At 50.0% G+C, this 19,749-nt stretch overlaps 1 protein-coding gene across 1 annotated transcript in view; it reads right to left on the reverse strand.

The window, feature by feature from the left end:
- The window catches only part of LRFN2 (leucine rich repeat and fibronectin type III domain containing 2), a 42,395-nt gene extending 40,130 nt beyond the window's left edge, over positions 1-2,265 (reverse strand). Inside the window, exon 1 of the mRNA XM_065913351.1 lies at positions 866-2,265. Coding sequence (XP_065769423.1) covers positions 866-2,265 — 1,400 coding nt within the window. The remainder of the gene's footprint in view (positions 1-865) is intronic.
- Positions 2,266-19,749: the final 17,484 nt, after the last annotated feature.

Consider the following 19,749-nt stretch of genomic DNA (forward strand, 5'->3'; position numbering starts at 1 on the left):
TCAGCCAGTTTGGGCTTCCCTGGTGTGTCAGACAGTACACAATCTGCCTGTAGTGCAGAAGACTCAGGTTTGATCCCTTGGGTGCAAAGATCTCCTGGAGAAGGGAATGGCTATCCACTCCAGTATTCTCAGAGAATTCCAAGGACAGAGGCCTCTGGTGGCTACAGTCCATGGGGTTGCAAAGACCTGGACACAACTGAGCAACTAACAGTTTCACTTTCACCTGCAGACTAAGTCAGGCACGGATTATCCCCATTTTACAGATGAGGAAAACTGAGGCAGGGCAAGAGAATTAAATGATTAGCAAATGGCAGAGTGATGATCTGAATTCTACACTTCCTGACCTTAGCCATGACTGCCTATGAATCTAGATGAAGGCCAAATTCATCCTTCATTGAGGGAGTCAGATCCTCTGGCCAAGAGATCTGTTTATGGTTATTGCGTACCCTCCATCTAAGGCTCAAATGTGGCTGATTCATGCTGGTTGATATATGACAAAAACCATCACAATACTGTAAAATAATTATCCTCCAATTAAAATAATTAATTAAAAAAAATAAGAAGAAAACTCGGAGCTCATAGTCTTGGAGACCATCTACCACCGTCAGACCTCTGGGAGGCACCATCTGCCCACACACACATCGCTTCAGGTTGCACATGTAGGGTACCCTCTCCTTAAACTTGTACATAATGTTCATTCTATTTCTTCTCACCTGCACAAATGGCACAGTTTGTCCCTGGAATCGCACAAACACCTCTGGGGGGCGGGGGGGCGTGGCATAGGTAGGAACAGCTCTAAACCCTCCTGATCACTTCCTCCAGGCCCATCTGGACATCCCCCTGCATTGCGGCAGCCCCGGCTCACCTGTAAATCAGTACCTCATCGTCGGAGCAGTTGTACTGCAGTTGGTACATTTTCACCCGCGGGGCAGACTTGCTGACCGACCACTTGACCAGGGCCGAGGTGGTGGTCACGTCGGACACCAGCACAGCCCGCTCCGGGGGGCTTTTGGGAGGCTCCCCACTCCCGCTGCCTCCGCCTCCGCGGCTGGTCTTGCTGGAGCCGGTGATGTCCGAGAGGCGGGACTTGGGGGGCGCCGCACGGCTGGTGCTGTTGCTGAGGTGCGGCAGCTGGACGATGGAGACCTCCACCGTGGCCGTGGCCTCCCCGGCGGCGTTGGCGGCAATGCAGGTGAAGGCGCCGCTGTCCTGAGACGTGGTGATGAGGATGTCCAGGGTGCCGTTGTCATACACGGCGGTCCTGGAGGAGTTCCCCACCAGGCGGTCATCGGGGGCCACCCAGTGGATGAGGGGGCTGGGGTCCCCGATGGCCTTGCACTTGAGTGTGGCCGCCTGGCCCTCCAGGACAAGCAGCTTGTGCGTGTGCTGGGTGATGAGTGGCGGTTCGCACACAAACTCCTCCTCGCGCACGTGCCAGAAGTAGCGGCCCTTGAGGCCCCCCGGGGAGCCGCACGTCTCCAGGTCATCATCCCGCTCCAGCCTGCGGAGCCAGAGAAGCTCGCAGTTACAGTGCAGCGGGTTGCCCCCGAAACTAAAGGACAGAGGTGGGGCGAAGGGCGTGGCGGTCAGAGCCGAGGCCTGGGAGCGGGCGAAGATGGGGTCTGGGGGCAGCTTCTGCAGCCGGTTGGAGGTGAGGTCCAGGCGGGCCAGTTTCTGCAGGTCGGCGAAGGTGCCCTCGGCGATGTGGTCCAGCAGGTTGTGGTCGAGGCTCAGCTGGTGCAGGTTGATCATGCGCCGCACGGAGCCCCAGGGCAGCCCGTGGAGGTTGTTGTAGGAGAGATCCAAGTCCTCCAGTGTCAGCAGGAAGTCCTCGAAGGCCTCGTCGGCGATGCCACCCAGCTGGTTGTTGTTCACGATGAGATGCTGCAGGTTGACCAGGCCCCGCAGCGTGTCCTCCCCCAGGCTGGGCAGCCGGTTGCTGTCGAGGTGCAGGGAGCGCAGGCTCTCCAGGTCCAGGAAGGAGAAGGGCTGGATGTGACTGATGGTGTTCCTGGACAGGGTCAGGTCCACCAGCCCCGTCATGTTGGCGAAGTCCTGGCGGCCAATGTGGATGATGAAATTGCCGCCCAGACGCAGCTCCACTGTCCGCCGGTCGATGTCCGGCGGCACGAAGAGCAGCCCCTTGGAGGGGCACAGGGTCCCCAGTGACTCAGACAGGTTCTGACAGACGCAGTACTTGGGACAGGCGTCGACCACAGCAAACGCCATGCCAAACGCCAGCAGGCCGCCAAGCAGGGTCTCCATGGTCTGGTCACTCAGGCCGTGGTGCCTGGAATGGAGGGACACAAGGTCAGGGTCAGGAGGTGGTTTCCTAACGCCCTCACACCCAGCACCCTCCCTTACACCTACCGGCTGCCCTAGGGAGCAGGAGAGAACGGCAGCTGCTCATGCAGGAGTGATCTCTTCTAGCAATCCTGCTGATAACTATTCTGTTTCCTTTTTCCTTAGCTCTTATCACCTTGGAACAGCCTACTTGATTTACTTGTTAATTATGTTTAGGGAATATTTTCCATCTCCCCAACTAGAATGTCAGTTCCAGGAGGGCAGGCACTTTTGTCTGTTCTGTTCATCACTCTAATCACTCAGTGGCTCAGTGGTCAAGAATCTGCCTGCCAATGCAGGAGACATGGGTTCAATCCCTGGGTCGGGAAGATCCGCTTGAGAAGGAAATGACAGCCCACTCCAGTATTCTTGCCTGGGAAATCCCATGGACAGTGGAGCCTGGCAGACTGCAGCCCTTGAGGGGGTCACAAAGAGTAGGACACGACTTGGTGACTAACAACAACAGTGCATCTAGCACAGTGCTTGGAACACAGTAGGTGCTCAATACTTGTTGGATGGATGGATGAATGGATAATTCCATAGCGGTGGTTTGTCTAGTAATCTTTGGATTTGAAACGTACATTATAGCAGCCTTTTGAAGTGGTTTTGCTAACTGGATTAGGCTCACTGTGAAATCAGATCGGACCAGCATCCCCTAAGAACAAGAAGGTGGACAAGGAGAGAGCTGTCCCTGGGAGCCGCCAGGGTAAGTGGGGAACTGGCTTTGGATAAATTCTTCATCATGGAGAATCCACAGAGTGGGTAAGTCTCTGGGAGTTTGGGGGAGTGAAGAAGGGGGTGGGATGGGAAACCAAGGCATAGACTTCTTCTGAGCACTCAGTATGTACTGATCCCCTGCCCAGATCTTCATATAAATTACCTCATCTGAGCTTCAGGAACACCCTTCACAGAGAAGGACTTATCAGTGTATATAGATGAGAACTTGTCCGCAGCCTGAGAGCCTCCCTCAGGTCCTTATGAAAAAGTCACTTTCTCAGCAAGGCCCTACCCTCTGTGCATATCCCTCTTCCTTGCTCTGCTTTCTCCTTGGAATCGATCACTATCTACCTTACTGTAGATTTCATCTATGTGTCTTATTACTGTTTGTCTTCTTCAATGGCAACAAAGCTCCAAACATTTGGGACTTGTTTTTAACTCACCCCCGAATAAAAGGCCTAAAGCACAGCCTGGCACATAGAACGTGCTTTTGCAAGAATGGCTATCCAGGGAAGGAAGGGGTGGGGCTTTGGTTCAGGTCTTTGAACCTTCAAATCTTCTAGTTTTCTCATGATTCCATGTTGCACCCAGTGTGGCTCTATTTACGTGGTGCTAAAAACATCCACTGAGCTGGACTTTTGGAAAATCATGCACACTGGTTTTGTTGCATCACACGGACCAGCACGTCTCAATTTGCCTTCTAGGAGTGTGAATTGAGTTCTACAAGGAAAATGCCTAAGGCCAGTGAATTGGGAAGCACACCCTCTCTAGCGAAAGCTCTCTACACACTAGCAAGTTCAGAAGGGTTGAGAAATTCTGTGGCAGTAAAGAAATTTGGATTAATGTTTAATTCCGTGTGGCTTCTTTTTTTAGTTAAATATACTCCTTTTTTCATAACAACTATTAATATCTTGAGAAAGCAGAGCTCCATTGCTCTGTTTGAGGAGCACAGATGCAGACAACTAGCTGATACAAAAAACCCAGATATATAGTAAATTTTAAAACCCATTCTAAATTAATTTAGAATAATTAACATATTTGTCAGCCTATCTTCTATGAAATATGAGACATCTCTTTATATAGAAAGACTTCTTTTCACATCTCAGTAAATGTTTATGGTTTTCTAAAAAAAAATGCTTTGTAAATAAAAAAACCTATTCCAATTGAGTATTACTTTATTGTTAAGATTTGAATTCCATCATTGTATCTCTTTAAAGGTAAATCTCCCACCTGAGATCCTTTAGGGCTAGAAATTTACTCTACATTTCATCTATAGGATTATTCCTGAATAACACTGTCTAATAGAAATGTACCATGAGCCATAAATGTAATTTTAAATTACATACATATTAAATTACATTTAAATTACACAGCCATATTAAAAAAGTGAAAAGAAACAAGTGAAATCAATTTTTGTCAGGTATTTAATTTAGCCTACTGTATCTAAAATATTATTTCAATGTGTAATCAATACAAACAATTATGAATGAGGTATGTAGCATTCTTTTTTATTTGTACTAAGTCTTCAAAATCTAAGAGTATTTAACACTTAGAGAACATTTCAAGTGCTCAATAGCCTTACGTGGCTATGGGCTTCCACACTGGACAGCACCGTTGGAGCAGGGTTTAGCTAAGTGTATTCCAGGGGCCAAATATAGCCTGCCACCTGTAGTTGTAAATAAAGTTTTATTAGAACACAGCCTTGCACATGTCTGCAAACTGTCTATGGCTCTTTTTTTATGCTACAATGGTGGGAGTAAGTAGTTGCAACAGATAGAATGGGGCCAGCAAAACCTAAAATATTTATTGTCTTGCCCTTTACAGAAAAAAATTGCTTACCTCTGTTCCACAGGATTTCTCTCCTTTTCATCTTCATTACGGTCACCCTCATTAAAAGTCTTTGTCAACATGCCTAATTCCATGCGACTCTGTTCTGAAGTCCCATGAGCAACTGCCCACCTTGCCAGTCCCTGCTCTCACTGACCTCTTCCATGAAGGGTACCAGCCTGCCCTGACCCTGGTCCCACCAGGCACATCTGCCCCAGAGGTGTCCGCTTGCCACTTTCTCAACAAGCAAGTATGTCTGACCTTCTAGGTTCACACTTAACTGAGTCCTAATAACACAAACAGGAATATCCTCCATCCACATTGACCTTCTTATCTTTTTGGCATAAGAACAAGTCTTTGCAAGAGCTGGTTCTGCCTATTTTTTCACTTTATTTCTCCCAACTCTGTCTCCCTTTGTTCTTCTTGCTCCAAGTACACTCAGCCTTTTTCACTTATAAATGCCAGGCTGCTCTTGCTCTGGGAATTCCTCCTTGTTCTGGTCTCTTACTGGTTTCTCTCCCACCTCCAGTCATGCCTAACCAAACTCCTAGTCTACCTCCAGGCTCAGCTTAAATATCACCTGCTCCAGGAAGCCTCTCTAGACCAAAACAGATGCTCCTGCTATTTTCCCCTTAGTACCCTATACTCAAAAAAACTAGATAGCATATTAAAAAGCAGAGACATTACCTTGCCAACAAAGGTCCATCTAGTCAAAGCTATGGTTTGTCCAGTAGTCGTGTATGGATGTGAGAGTTGGACCATAAGGAAGGCTGAGCACCAAGAGTTGATGCTTTTGAACTGTGGTGTTGGAGAAGACTCTTGAGAATCCCTTGGACTGCAAAGAAACCAAACCTGTCAATCCTAAAGGAAATCAACCCTGAATATTCTTTGGAAGGACTGATGCTGAAGCTGAAGCTCCAGTACTTTGGCCACCTGATGCGAAGAGCCGACTCATTAGAACAGACCCTGATGCTGGCAAAGACTGAAGGGAGGAGGAGAAGGGGACAACAGAGGATGAGATGGTTGGATGGCATCACCAACTCGATGGACTTGAGTTTGAGCAAGCTCTGGGAGATGGTGAAGGACAGGGAAGCCTGGCATGCTGCAGTCCTTGGGGTTGCAAAGAGTCAGACACAACTGAGTGACTGAACGACAACAGCCCTATACTTGTCCTATGTATCACTCACCACACTGACATAGTTCCTTAATCACTTACATGTCTGCCTTCCTAGACTGGAAACTCCATGAGGCAGGGAATGTATTTATCATGTCCACCTGTCGCTGTATCTTAGCACCAATACCACACCTACCTAATAGTAAGTTGCCCAATCGGTATGGAATGAATGAATGAATGATTGAATTGTGGTGCTGAGCCCAGTGAATTTCTGGTATTGTCACTGAGTTCTGTATCAACACTGGGCAGAGCCAACACTCACTTGGCTAATCAGCTGAGAAAACCATTTTTGTGGGATGGCCTGGTCACACAGAAGCTTCAGAAGCATCTTCTGCCAGTCATTTGCTATACTCTCCAGGTTGGCTCACTGTGGTCATAGAATGTGTCTCTGGCCACTGCATCTGCTCAAGGAGAGGTGAGAGGTATCCCCTGTACCCACTGGGGACACAGGGACAGTGACAGTCACACCCAGGATATCCCTTGCTAGTTAAGTTGGAGGTGACTGTGTGCATGTATGTATGTGCATGTGTATGTTTATGGAGGAAGGGGACAGGGCTTGAGAAAGGCATCCTCCTCATGAGCTCTTGTCACACTGCATTTTCTTTTTCTTTTACATTTTTTATTTTGTATTGGGAGTGTAGCTGGTTAACAGTGTTGTGATAGTTTCAGGTGGATGGCAAAGGGACTCGGTCATACATATGCATGTATCCATTCTCCCCCAAACTCCCCTCCCATCCAGGCTACCACATAACATTGAGCAGAATTCCCTGTTATATGGTAGGACCCTGTTGGTTATTCATTTTAAATACAGCAGTGTGTACATGTCCATCCCAAACTCCCTAACTTTCCCTTCCTCCCATCCTTCCCCTCTGGCAACCATCAACCCTGCATTTTTGAAGGCTCAGCAGCACTACCCAGCATCTTCCCATCATAGCATACACAGGAATCGGTAATAATCATTGTCAGGTATGTATGAGTTCAGGGCCGAGGCTGTTGGTGGCCTGTGGGGGGTATGCACCACTGCCCCTCCATATCTTCTCTCCACCCTCTCCAGCCCTGCCCTGCGTTCTGGAAGGCTGACCAGTATGGGCAAGCAACATCAGTGTCACATGGACCGACCGCCCTGTCCCACGGCATCCTTGTCCCTTTCCCACCTGCCTCCATTGGCTGCCCTCTGGGAGAGAGTGACAAGGCATCCCTAGACACTTTGGGATGCATGGGGCCCATGGTTTCAAACAGTTTTGTCCTTGTAAATTATGCTAAACAAACCACATTACAATAAAAAAAGTTTGTTGAGGATTAACAAACGTCTAATGAATTCAAATCAGTGACATAATAGAGCTGGGTAAATATATTTTAAGTAATCAGCATGGAAGATTACTGACAGAACGTGACTATTGAATCTTAATTAAAATTGTATTCTGAGAACTGTCACTTAATATATTACTCTCATATAGCCAACAAAAAGCAGCTTAAACCCCAAGTTGGGAGGGAGGTGAGAGGAACAGGGTGAATAACAGGCAATTAGTGCACACCCTAGGGGGCAGAGGGCTCTCTCTTTTGAGAAGTGATTTTAGCAAATGCTAGAAGGAGCAACCCAGGTCCCTCTTAGCATCTCAGAATGGTGTAGGTGGTGGAGGGGACCACGCAGAGGTGGAGATTAGGAGTAGAAGGCTGGGATCAGGAACAAAGAAGCTGATGAAAGCAGGCAGGAGGGGCCATAGGATTATTTGTGGGCAAAACTGAGAGAGTTGCGTGGGGATCCGAAGGAGGCTGTGAAATGGATGCTGGTATCAAATGTCAGAATCAGCCTTCATGGGAAGAATCCATCTGCAAGGGAGCCAGACCTTGTCTGCTCAGAATGTCTATGAGCCAGGACTTGGGGAGGGGAGGGGTGAGTCGGGGAACTTGCCAGAGAAACAGAGGCGATGAGCTGGAGAGGAAGAGAAACAGTCTCCTCTGGACCTACAGTGCCTGAGAAAATCAGCACGGCTCTAGGAGTTTACCCAGGATAGGAACGGTGTCTCCTCCTCTCTCCTTCCCTAGGTTCTGCACTTGGTTTTCACAACTCTGCAAGGTGAGTGCTAAGGCTGGTCCAATGGTGTTTTTGTGTAATTAAAAAGAGGTGTCCCCACTGGGTGTTTGGAGAGCTCCTTAGCTGAGCAGGCTTGTCCAGTGAGCAACCTGCCCTTCCATACCTGACGACCTGAGTATTGCTACCCCTATTTTAACCACCAGGAAGTGAGGTTCAAAGAGGTTTGGACCTGCCCAAACTCTCCCAGCTCCCCCAAGAAGAATCACAGTCTGAACTCTGGAAAGTCTAGCTCCGGGCCGTCATAATAGTAGAAGAGGAGAGAGGAGAACCTGATAGAGAAGAGACACTCGAGAGGCTTCCACGTGCCTGGTGTACATAGAAACTGTCTGCCTCTACTACGAGATTGCTTAGTAACCTGGGACGGCCCAGCTGTTCAACTAAATTTGGGCACTTGTGTTTCCTGCTTGGGGAGGGGCCTGGAAGGAATGTTGGTGTTCTCAGAAGCCGAGGCCTCATTGGCTCAGGGAGACCCACCTGTCAGGCCCAACAGTAGTGACTCATTCATGTACACACACGCACACACACACACACGCACGCAATGCACGCACACAATTAAATATACTGGCAATGAATTTACAGTTATGGAACGAGGCTGGTGGTTTGTAATCAGAATCTCCAGATGGGATTTTACATTTAAAACAAAAGGGAAAAAAGAAAGATGAGGACAGAAAGGGGAAAGCTAAGGGACATGGCAGACATGGTGGCATAAAATGAAAGTTCCCCTTCCTTCACTTGATGTGGAGACCACAGACTTCCCTCCGCCACTTCCCCCAGCCCCTGGGCCTTGCTTCCCTGTCAGAACCACCTCAAGCTGTTCCAGACAGAAGAGGCAACACTTAGCAGATGGCTGGCACGATATATGTGATATCTCTCCACCCCGATTTCCATTTAAAAGATACCTTAGCAACCAGCCGAGGAACCACCCGCCCCTGGAGCCTGTAAATCAAGTAAGATGCCTGTCTCTGCTTCAGGTAAAAAGAAATGGCCCCTCCAGGGTGCTCCAGGCTGATGGGAAAGTGTGAATTAATAAGAGTGGGAGGGGTTTGAATCTGTTAGGAGAGGCCTGCATCTCACCCTCGCAGAGAGCTGGCTGTTCCCCATAAATCATACCACTCAAGACAGCCCTGAAGGGACCGACTCTGGAGCCAGGGGACTGGAAAAGGAAACTTGATTTCCAGACATGGCCTTCCAGAAGATGCTGCTTCTCTGGTCTAGGAGTTGCCAGGTGGCGACCCTGCCCCCAGCCTGGTGTGTGGTTCCAGTTTGAAGCTTCCAGCCCTGCCCTTGCCCCATCGCCAGCACCACCACCTTCCAGGCCATCCAGAAGTAACAGTTTGGGGTTTCTTCTAAGGGTAAGGAAAATGAGTTATTATCAGAGAACTGATATTTCCCATTCCCCTCTCGGATGCTGCCTTGTATAGGAATCCTTCTAGAACCTTAAGAAAGAAGGGAGGGGGCAAGTTCAATGAATGTGTTGGAGAAGAAGATAGCTCCTGACTTCAGAGATCTCTTTATCTGATGGGGGAGGCATAGTCTTTGACCTCATGCTAAGTCGCTTCAGTCATGTCTGACTCTGCAAACTCATGAACTACAGCCTACAAGGCTCCTCTGTCCCTGGGATTCTCCAGGCAAGAATACAGAAGTGGGTTGCCATGCCCTCCTCCAGGGTATGTTCCTGACCCAGGGATCGAACCTGCGTCTTTCATGCCTCTTGCAATGGCAGGCAGGTTCTTTACCACTGGCTCCACCTGGGAAGTTCAGTCTTTGACCTCAGGCAGCTTCAATTTTGATATTGGAATCACAGCTTCTAGTCTAAAGAGAGAAAAGGGGAGAGAGAGAGAGAGAAACAGAAAAAGCGAAATCCCCAAGGGATTCCTCGGCCCTTGGAAAGTCCAAGTTCCGTGGCTGCAGAAAGACACCCACACAGGATGGGCAAAAACATTCCCTGTGCTGTCCCCAGGCAAGGCCACAGAGACAGAAACCACATCCTGACTCCCGGGACTGCTTCATAAACTAGCTGGAAAGAGTGGTCTTAGATAGCAGAGGTAACAGGAAAGAAAAGGGGAAATGGAATCTAAAACATCCGAGGGCAGATTGAGCCCATTTAGATTCTGTGTAAACTTCTATTGTGCAAGGTAAGCAGTTGTTACGGTAAGTAAGTTATTAAGCTCAGAACTGCTTCCTCTCTGTTCTGGGTGACAGCACTCTGCCTCCGTGTAAAGCATCCCCGGTAGCTTTTATTGTATTGCAGTGTAATTATGTGTTTCTCTGTCTTCTACCCCATTCACCTGGGAACCTCTTCTTGGCAGGAACTGTATTTTGTTCAGTTCTGAATCCCCAGTAGCAAGGCCAGTACCTAGTACAGAGCAGGCACCAGGGACGATCGAGGAGAGAAGGAATGAATGAATGACCAAATGAATGGATGGATGAGTGCTTCAGCATATACCTGGGCACCTTCGATGCTCTATTCACGCCCTCTTACTGCAGGGGCGTGCTCACTCCCATCTGGGGCAGGCCAGGCAGGCTGGGGCAAATTCATGCTCTGGAGAGCAAGACCCCCAACCAAGGCCAGCAAGGGGGATGCAGGATAAACCCCTCAGCTTCTTCACTGGTTGGGCGGGACCACTTCAAAGCATATTCTGCACACTCTCCTTCAGGTCCCCAGTGAGAATGAGCCCTGGGGGCCCTTCGCAGTAACTTGCTTCTTACACATCCTGACCTGGCTGTGTCCCCCTCCTTCTCTCACCTCCTACCCATCTTCCTTTTTTCCGGGTGCCCTATCATCACGGGCCGCATAAACCACTCATACTCAAATCCTTGTTTCAAGGCCATTTCTGGGGAATCCAGCCCAGGGGACACTTCTTAATTATAACTCTCAGGATTTAAGATATCCACTGAGCCTGGACCATTGGGAATAAAAAAAAAAATGTTGATCCAAAGCCATGTACATTCTTGTCAAAGACTAGCACAAACAGGCCACTCACTGAAGGAAAGGGACTTTTAGTTGCCACGCAAATGGTCGGTATTGAGAGTTGAATGGAAATATGTCTTCTCCCCAGTGTAGTCACAACCGGGGTTGTGGAACACTAGTCCTCTTTTGTCTTGAGACCTGTGTGAGCCAATATGTGGATGAGTGTTTGTGCGTGGTGAGTGTTTATGTGTGAATGAAGAAGACCTGTGAACGGAGGGGTGTGGAGTGTGAGTGGAGAGGTGTGTGTATGTGTGAAGAAGCGGGCGTGTCTGACTGAATGTGCCTTTGTGTGTGAGAGAGGGGGCGTAGCATGAATGGAGGTGATGACTGAGAGAACTTGTGTGCTTTGTGAATGAAGGGCTGTGTGGGTGAAGGAGGGCCTGGTTTTACGAATGAGGGCCTGGATGTGAATGAGGCTAACTGCGAGGAGAGGGTGTGTGAGGGACGGGAGGCGAGCTTATTCGTTCGGCTTTGATAGGGACAAATACTGCTTTGTGGGCGTGTTGTCAACTATGAATGCATTAATCTCCATGGTTGCCTGTGATCTGGCCCTGCTTAGGGGACACAGACAGCCCACAGGGCTGGCAGCTCACAACAGCAGTTTAGGCCTCGGCATTCCTCCCCATAATCCTCCTGTCAGCGTCCACTCCAGCCCTCAGGTATGAGTGTGTGGGGGCTCTGGTTTCACATAGAGATTTTGTGCTTTGGTTCAGTCATGACTTTCAAGACTCTATCTCTGCGATACCCCCTGCCCCCATTTCAAGCATCTTTTCGATTCTGTCGCCTGAAGCCTCAAGCAAGGCTTCATTCAGCTCTCAGAACCTGGGTGGTCTGCTTCCTTTGTACCTCAGAGGTGGAGTGTGGAGAATGTGGATACACAGGGATGCACTTCTAGTCAATCCAGCCTTTCAGTCCTAGCTCTCTCTCCCAAGGACTTCTTCAGCAGATTCACATCCAATGACCCAGTCTGCCATTTTAGCCCTTTGATTCGTCTCTGCTCTAAATCACAGAGCATCCCCAGGTTCACTGACTCACCAGCACCACCCTCAAGTACCCCTAGCCTCTCCCTAGTCCCCACACTCAGGGGAGCAAATGGAGTGTGTGGTCCCCTCTAGGACCTTGGTGATGAAAGGAGCAGTGGGGTGGATAATTCAAAGCGGCAGATAATCCAAAACTCATTTCCATTTGGCTGGGGAATGTTACTCTATGATTTACTCTCCTCATTATGTTTGGCTCTGGCTAAAATTAAAATTGGCTTTTCTTCTTCAAGCCACCCAGGCTACAATGTAGGCAACGGTGGAATAGCACTGAAGTTTAGTCCAGCTAGGGAACTTAATTATAGGCTAACATCTGACTAGGATATCAGCCTTGAAGGTCAGTAGAAGTAGGGGTTGGATTTCACTCAGCAGACTGGGCTTCTTGAGAGGCAGGGGTGAGTCTCCCCTCAGACTGGGGCTCCCTGAGGGGCAGGGCCATATCTCCCCTCAGACTGGGGCTCCCTGAGGGGCAGGGCTGTTTCTCCCCTCAGACTGGGGCTCCCTGAGGGGCAGGGCTGTATCTCCCCTCAGACTGGGGCTCCCTGAGGGGCAGGGCCATGTCTCCCCTCAGACTGGGGCTCCCTGAGGGCAGGGCCGTGTCTCCCCTCAGATTGGGGCTCCCTGAGGGGCAGGGCCGTGTCTCCCCTCAGATTGGGGCTCCCTGAGGGGCAGGGCCATATCTCCCCTCAGACTGGGGCTCCCTGAGGGGCAGGGCCGTGTCTCCCCTCAGACTGGGGCTCCCTGAGGAGCAGGGCCGTGTCTCCCTTCAGACTGGGGCTCCCTGAGGGGCAGGGCCATGTCTCCCCTCAGACTGGGGCTCCCTGAGGAGCAGGGCCGTGTCTCCCCTCAGACTGGGGCTCCCTGAGGGGCAGGGCCGTGTCTCCCCTCAGACTGGGGCTCCCTGAGGGGCAGGGCCGTGTCTCCCCTCAGACTGGGGCTCCCTGAGGGGCAGGGCTGTATCTCCCTCAGACTGGGGCTCCCTGAGGGAGGGGCAGGGCCGTGTCTCCCCTCAGACTGGGGCTCCCTGAGGGGCAGGGCTGTGTCTCCCCTCAGACTGGGGCTCCCTGAGGGGCAGGGCTGTGTCTCCCCTCAGACTGGGGCTCCCTGAGGGGCAGGGCTGTATCTCCCCTCAGATTGGGGCTCCCTGAAGGGTAGGGCTGTGTCTCTCCTCAGATTGGGGCTCCCTGAAGGGTAGGGCTCTATCTCCCCTCAGACTGGGGCTCCCTGAGGGGCAGGACTGTATCTCCCCTCAGACGGGGGCTCCCTGAGGCAGGGCTGTGTCTCCCCTCAGACTGGGGCTCCCTGAGGGGCAGGGCTGTGTCTAGCATCTGCCCACAGTTCTTCCTTTAGGATGAGGATTATTAGCAGTGTCCTCCTCCTCCTCACAGCCCCCTCTCCTCGCCCCACCCTGGGAAGCCAAGGTGAGGGCCCGGCCTCCCTGCAGCAGCCCTTCCCCACAGGTCCACGGCTGGGCCTTACAGGGGCTGCCCGCCGGCATTCTATCATGGAAGCTGACAGGCTGCTCTGAGCAGGCCGCCGTCTCATTGCGCAGGCCGGTGGTTACGACCCTTCCTTGCTATTGTGCATTTGGTACAACATCGAGCATAGCATATTTAATCTTGGACTCCTAATAACACCTCTGATTATTCAAATAAAAAGAATTTAGGCAATCAAATTGGCTTGATGGGAGTTTATTTGGTTATTTGTGGGTAGTAGGGAGGGGGCTGCTGCAACGGGGACACAGTTACAGACAAGGATTCCCATGCTGCCGCCTCCAATGTCTGCTCTTTAATTGGCCTTGGGACAGAATCCTCATCACCTGTTGGCCAACCTAGACTCACAAGATGACACATGAAAGCAAGAGGACTTTTCAGTGGGGGCTACCTTTGCTAACCCTAACCCCACAAATTCCCTCAGCAGACATAAGTCTCGAGAAAAAGTCTCGCTAGAGAAAAGGCCTGTGTCGCATGCCCCAGGCAAGCCGCACTACCAGGGCAGGAGGGGTGGTGAGGCAGGGCTGTTCAGCCCTTCTGGGTGATTGGTCGTCTGGGGTGCCAGGCCTGTATGCCCTCTCCACCTCCCTGCAAACTCCTTCTCACAGTCCAGGTCTAGCTCCAGCCCCTGAGGCTTCTTCCCACTTTATGAAAAGCATCCTCTGTGCCCTCCCATTTCTGAAAAGAAGGGACAAAGAAACATCAGTCAGGGAGAACAGATGATAGAATCGAAGGTGTACTTAAGAGATGTTTCATGAAGCGACTATTTACAGAGGTGTGGGCAGGGTTAGATGTGGGTTCGATCCCTTGGTTGGGGAGATCCCCTGGAGAAGGGAATGGCAACCCACTCCAGCATTCTTGCCTGGAAAAATCCCATGGACAGAGGAGCCTGGCGGGCTATAGTCCGTGAGGTTGCAAAGAGTTGGACACAACTGAAGCGACTGAGCATGCACATATGGGCAGGGTTAAGGAAATCCAAGAGGGGTGATGAGGCCCCCAGGGGCTGGCAACTGAAGGGGGGCTTGTCAAACGCTTTCACCCCTGGCCTGAAGGAGTGAAGGCAGAGGGCAGTTCCCAGAACCCATGCAGGGTTACAGCCACGGGAGAGAGACAGGGATGGATACAACCCACTGACCCAGCAACCATATGCAGGAAGCCAGAGGACAAAGGATACTGGAGGAGGCAGTTCATATAGACCAGCCTCCCGGGACACAGGGCAGGGCAGATAAAGGGGGAAAGTTCACTTGGAGCAGCAGATGGAAAAAAAAAATCTGCACACACAGAGAGAGCCTCCTCTCTTGTCAACTTTCCCAGTGAGTTGTCGGATAATAAAAGTACTTGTAAGTGTAAGGAGAACCGGGAGGAAAAGGAGGAAGGGGAGAAAGAGGAGAGAGACATGAATCCATTGGAAACAATAAACCCCACAGACTCAAGGGCAGTAAATATGAATTCAATTTGCTTTTGCCATTTACACAGCCCAGCCTTCTTAAGCGCTGACAGGCTGATCAGATAAAAGCCTCTATTGCCACCAGGATGGCACATTTAAATTTTTATTGCAAACACCAGGCTCCATTACCCTGGGATTTGCTCTCTGCATTCCTAATGTTGCCTTTCTTCATGTCGGAATAGGAGCACTCTGGCTCCCAGGGGCAGACTCATTCGGCAGGAAGAGTTCGGTGCAGGAGTTCTGAGACCTGGGTCCCATCCTGGCCCTGCCCGGGGCTTCAGCAAGCTGCCTCTTCTCTGCAGGCTTCGGTTTCCTCATCTGGGCAATTTGGCTGGATGGTGTGGGGGGCCGGGGTTGTGAGGGGTCGTCTATTCAAATCCATCTCCTGCCCCAGCCTGGTGAGATCTGGGTGGGGAGCAAAGGAGACTCAGACCAGCTGAGCACCCTAGCCCATTCCGAACCTGGTCCCTTCCTCACATGTGGGAAATGAGAGACCTTGGCTGCCTCCCTCTCCATCCTAATGTCTGAAAATCTCAAAGAACTTCTTTTTTTCCTTTATTTTTTTCTGTTTGCAGACTCATCTCTCCCTCCTCTTTACCTCCTTTCTTTTCTTCCTGCTCCTCTTTCTCGCATAATCCTCCATCCTTCCCAAGCTCCCTCTGCCTGTATGCTCCATCCTCTCCTTCCTTTCGCCCTTGGCCTCCTCTCTGGAGATATTGGAATCGAGATCTAGAATGGTACAGTCAATCCCTCCCCACTATGACCTTCCACCCACCCCTACAGACAGGGGGATGAGCCTGATCCCGCAGCAAGGGCTCAGTCGTTCCATCAGGCTTCCGTGGAGCACCTGCTGTATGTGGCAAGCAGGGCGTGGGGATGAGGGTGGACAGAGTCAGATGGGATATCTCCCCTCTCTTCAAGAGGAGCTTACACACATATACTTGGATAACTGGGAGCCACCAGAAGAGGGGAGTGTGTAGAGCGCAACCGGTACTTTACACATGGCATCTCAGTTAAACCATTTGCCGCTGCAATACTATTTACCCATTTTACAGGGGGAGAAACTGAGGCTTGGGAAGCTTCTATAACTTGCACAATGACTGAAGACAGAAGGCAGAGCTGTAATTTCAGTCCAGATATGCCCTACCCTACCACGGATGGCACCGTCCTCACAGAATTCTTCAGAAGACATCCCTCCTAACTAGAGTGATGGAATCCCCCTTGGAGGAAGGGGCGTAAACTGTGGTCTTGAAGGATGGGTGATAGGATATCAACAACTAAGGCTGATTCTCTTAGAGAGACTATCCTAGAAGAACAAAGAATCACAGTACTCAGTAGACTAAGGAGGATTTAATGAAGCTGGGTAATTACAGAAACCTTTTAAAAGGAAGGCGCTTCTGAAGGCCCCAGTTTGAGAAGCACTGTGGTTAGAAGCTGGACCTGGAGGCACGTGGATTCCGGAGTCCAGCCCGGCCCCATGAAGGGCCAAGGGCTACCATTCACAAGCCGCGTGACCTTGGGCAAGTTGCTTCCCCTCCCACTACCTCGGTGTGCACATGTGTAAAACTGGATGATCTCACAGAGTTGTGAACGCTGACTGGGCCTCCCCGTGTCAAACACCTCAGCAGGGCCACACAGTGAAATCTCCTGTGTCGCCCACTATAATTCTTCTTCTGGGGATTGTCTTTAAGTCACAACTGGATGTTTTCTTAGGTTGCTACTAAAATCAAAAACTAAAAGGTAAAACAAATTCATAGAACTCAGCACCCCCAGGGGACCTCAGCCACTAGCTTAAGAAATCTAGTCATTGTAGGCTCCATGGGAGGAGTTAAGGCCAGGAAAGCTGGGGTCTAGGAGCAATAACTGAATCTTCCTCCAACACAGCTGCTCGGATTCCAGAATTAGGCTTGAGGGTTGCTTTGGATGGAGCATGCCTCCAGCCCAGGGAAAAGGTAGCCAGAAATGAAGAGAGAGTAATTTTTTTTTTTAAGTGAAGGAAAGAGTCTTCAAAGGCAAAAGCGCTTAGAACCTATGAAAGTCATAATGAAGCTCTGCTCAAAGTATTTTAAGGCCACTCACTACGGGGCCATAGAGAAAGTGTCCCCGCCTCTCCTCTCTTCTCACTCCAGGCTTCTTAGTAATTCCATCCCCAGCCCGTTTCTTGATACCAGTGACCCCACCAGAACAGCAGCCCCATGCTCTGTTCATTAGGCTTCCACCATTTAGGTGTTGTGTACATATTCATTGTCCTAAATCATTAAGCAGCTATAAATTTATTGAGCACCTGCTGTGCTGGGCACCATACAAATTTCTCAATAAACAGTTTCCTCCTGTCCTCTGGGAAACTGCAACCTACTCAAGGCAAGACAGAAAGAGCCAGCCCTGAGGAAGAGGGAGAGGTGTGCCTGGCAGAGGACAAATGACAGAAGCAAAATCTGCCCTGTCTCCTCCTCACCCTGCAACTCACCCAGAAACAGGGGCTGTGTCTTCCCTCAGACTGGGGCTCCCTGAGGCAGGGCTGTGTCTCCCCTCAGACTGGGGCTCCCTGAGGCAGGGCTGTGTCTCCCCTCAGACTGGGGCTCCCTGAGGCAGGGCTGTGTCTCCCCTCAGACTGGGGCTCCCTGAGGGTGGGGCTGTGTCTCCCCTCAGACTGGGGCTCCCTGAGGGCTGATCTGTGTCTCTCCTCAGACTGGGGCTCCCTGAGGACAGGGCTGTGTCTCCCCTCAGACTGGGGCTCCCTGAAGATGGGCTGTGTCTCCTCTCAGCAAATGGGGCTCCCTTGTACCCAAATCCTGTATTTCACTCTCATGATAATAACTCTTCATAAATACTCTGTTTATGCTTCTTTCATGCAATAAATGAACACCTGGGACTTCCTGGTGGTCCAGTGGTTAAGAATCTGCCTAGCAATGCAGGGGTTGCAGGTTTTATCCCTGGTCGGAGAACTAAGATCCCACTTGCTGTGAAGTAACTAGTCCACAAGCCACAACTACTGAGTCCTGATGACACAACTAGAGGGTTTGTGAGACACAGTGAAAGTTTCCAGAAGATGCATCGAAGATCTCAAGTACCACCACTAAGACCCGACACAAACAAATAAATAGAAGAAAAAGACCTGAATATCCAATTGACCTTTTCATTAATCTCAAGCTCAGCATTCTCCCAGTCCATGCATCTGTCTCCCCCATGTAAATGCGGGCATTCATTAGATTTAAAGTTACTGTGATGTTATGATGTTAACTTCAGATTCAGAAGTGAGCCTCACCTTCAGTGTCTCTTATTTCCCCAAACTTGGCTCCCTTAGGCACAGCTGTCACTGTCTGCTGATGCCTTCTCCCACCTGAACTAATTGGGGACCTGTGCTTAGAGAATCTTGAAAAAGTTTGTCCTTAAATTGGTATGTTTCTCAGAAGGCCAATGACTTGAATGTGGCTTCAGTAATTCTTACTCTTCAGCACTTGAAATGCACATGACACCATCACCATCATCAATATCATGTATCATGATCTAATGGTGAACACTTTAGAGTAATCATTACTCTTTTACAGATGAAGCAAGTGAGGCTCAGAGAGGTGTCTAGGTGACTTGCCAAATCCTCCTCTTAGTCAGTGGCCGCTGGTCCCTCTGGGTTGACAAATCGAGAGTTTTGTCAATATCGTCAGTCTCGGGACCCTAGGACTCACTCATTCTCCAGGAGAGCCAACCAACAAAATGCAGATGGGCTGTAGCCCAACACTCAGCACACTCACTTTATTATCAAACACTTAACTGAAGGAAAATGGGGAGCTCATCTCAGAATTTCAGGGTGGGGGTTCCCTGCCCCGATATGTAAAGGTCAGAGTGCTTCCAGAATTTGAACACAAGTATATGAGAGGTCAAGGGGCTGGTTGTTCCTGAGTGGTATCCTTCCTACTGGCCTTAGTGGGAGAGTTTGAATCACACCATCACTTGGCCTCAGGCTTCAGGGGGGCTGCCAACACAGGGAAAGGATTCACACCTTCCTGCTATGAACTGGAGAAGTGGATCAGCGCTCTGTTGAGGTAGTAAGTTTTATGTTTTCCTGTAAACCTTGGCAGTTCAGTGTTGAGCAAGCCAGTGCTCCTTCTGAGATCCCAATTCAGGTAAAGTTAAAAAAATCATTATTCTGATAAATTAGGGGATCAGAGTGAACTTGAAGCTAAGGGGGAGCCATCCTTGTTGCCGTGTGACCACAGCCAACCATGGCTAGCCTACCAACCTCTGTTGCCTCAAATGTACATGGGAGAGGAGTTTGGGAGCAAGGCGATCTCTGAGTCCTCTTCCACATCTAACCTTTCCTAATCCTATTCTTGCTGCAAGACTTTAAAAGAGCAAATAAATCAACGGCTAAACTATTAATGGCTGATTAGGTTAACTGAGAATTCTGCACTGCCTTAACCAAGGGACCGAGTCCCTAATGAAATATCAGGCATTATTCCCTGACTTGGGGAAGTGGTATTTGGTGAGACTGCAAGGCTGGAGAGAGTCTAATCATTTCTCCTAATTCACGTCACATAAGTGCCTCCCATCTTTTGGCAGAAAACAGAACCAGAAAGGACAAATGCCTGTGGCTTAAGTTCTCATGAAGAGCTAAGGAGATTGGATGGAGGCTGCTTAGATAAGTAAA

The sequence above is a fragment of the Muntiacus reevesi genome, chromosome 20 (genome assembly GCF_963930625.1).
Source record: "Muntiacus reevesi chromosome 20, mMunRee1.1, whole genome shotgun sequence".
NCBI classification, from domain to species: domain Eukaryota; kingdom Metazoa; phylum Chordata; class Mammalia; order Artiodactyla; family Cervidae; genus Muntiacus; species Muntiacus reevesi.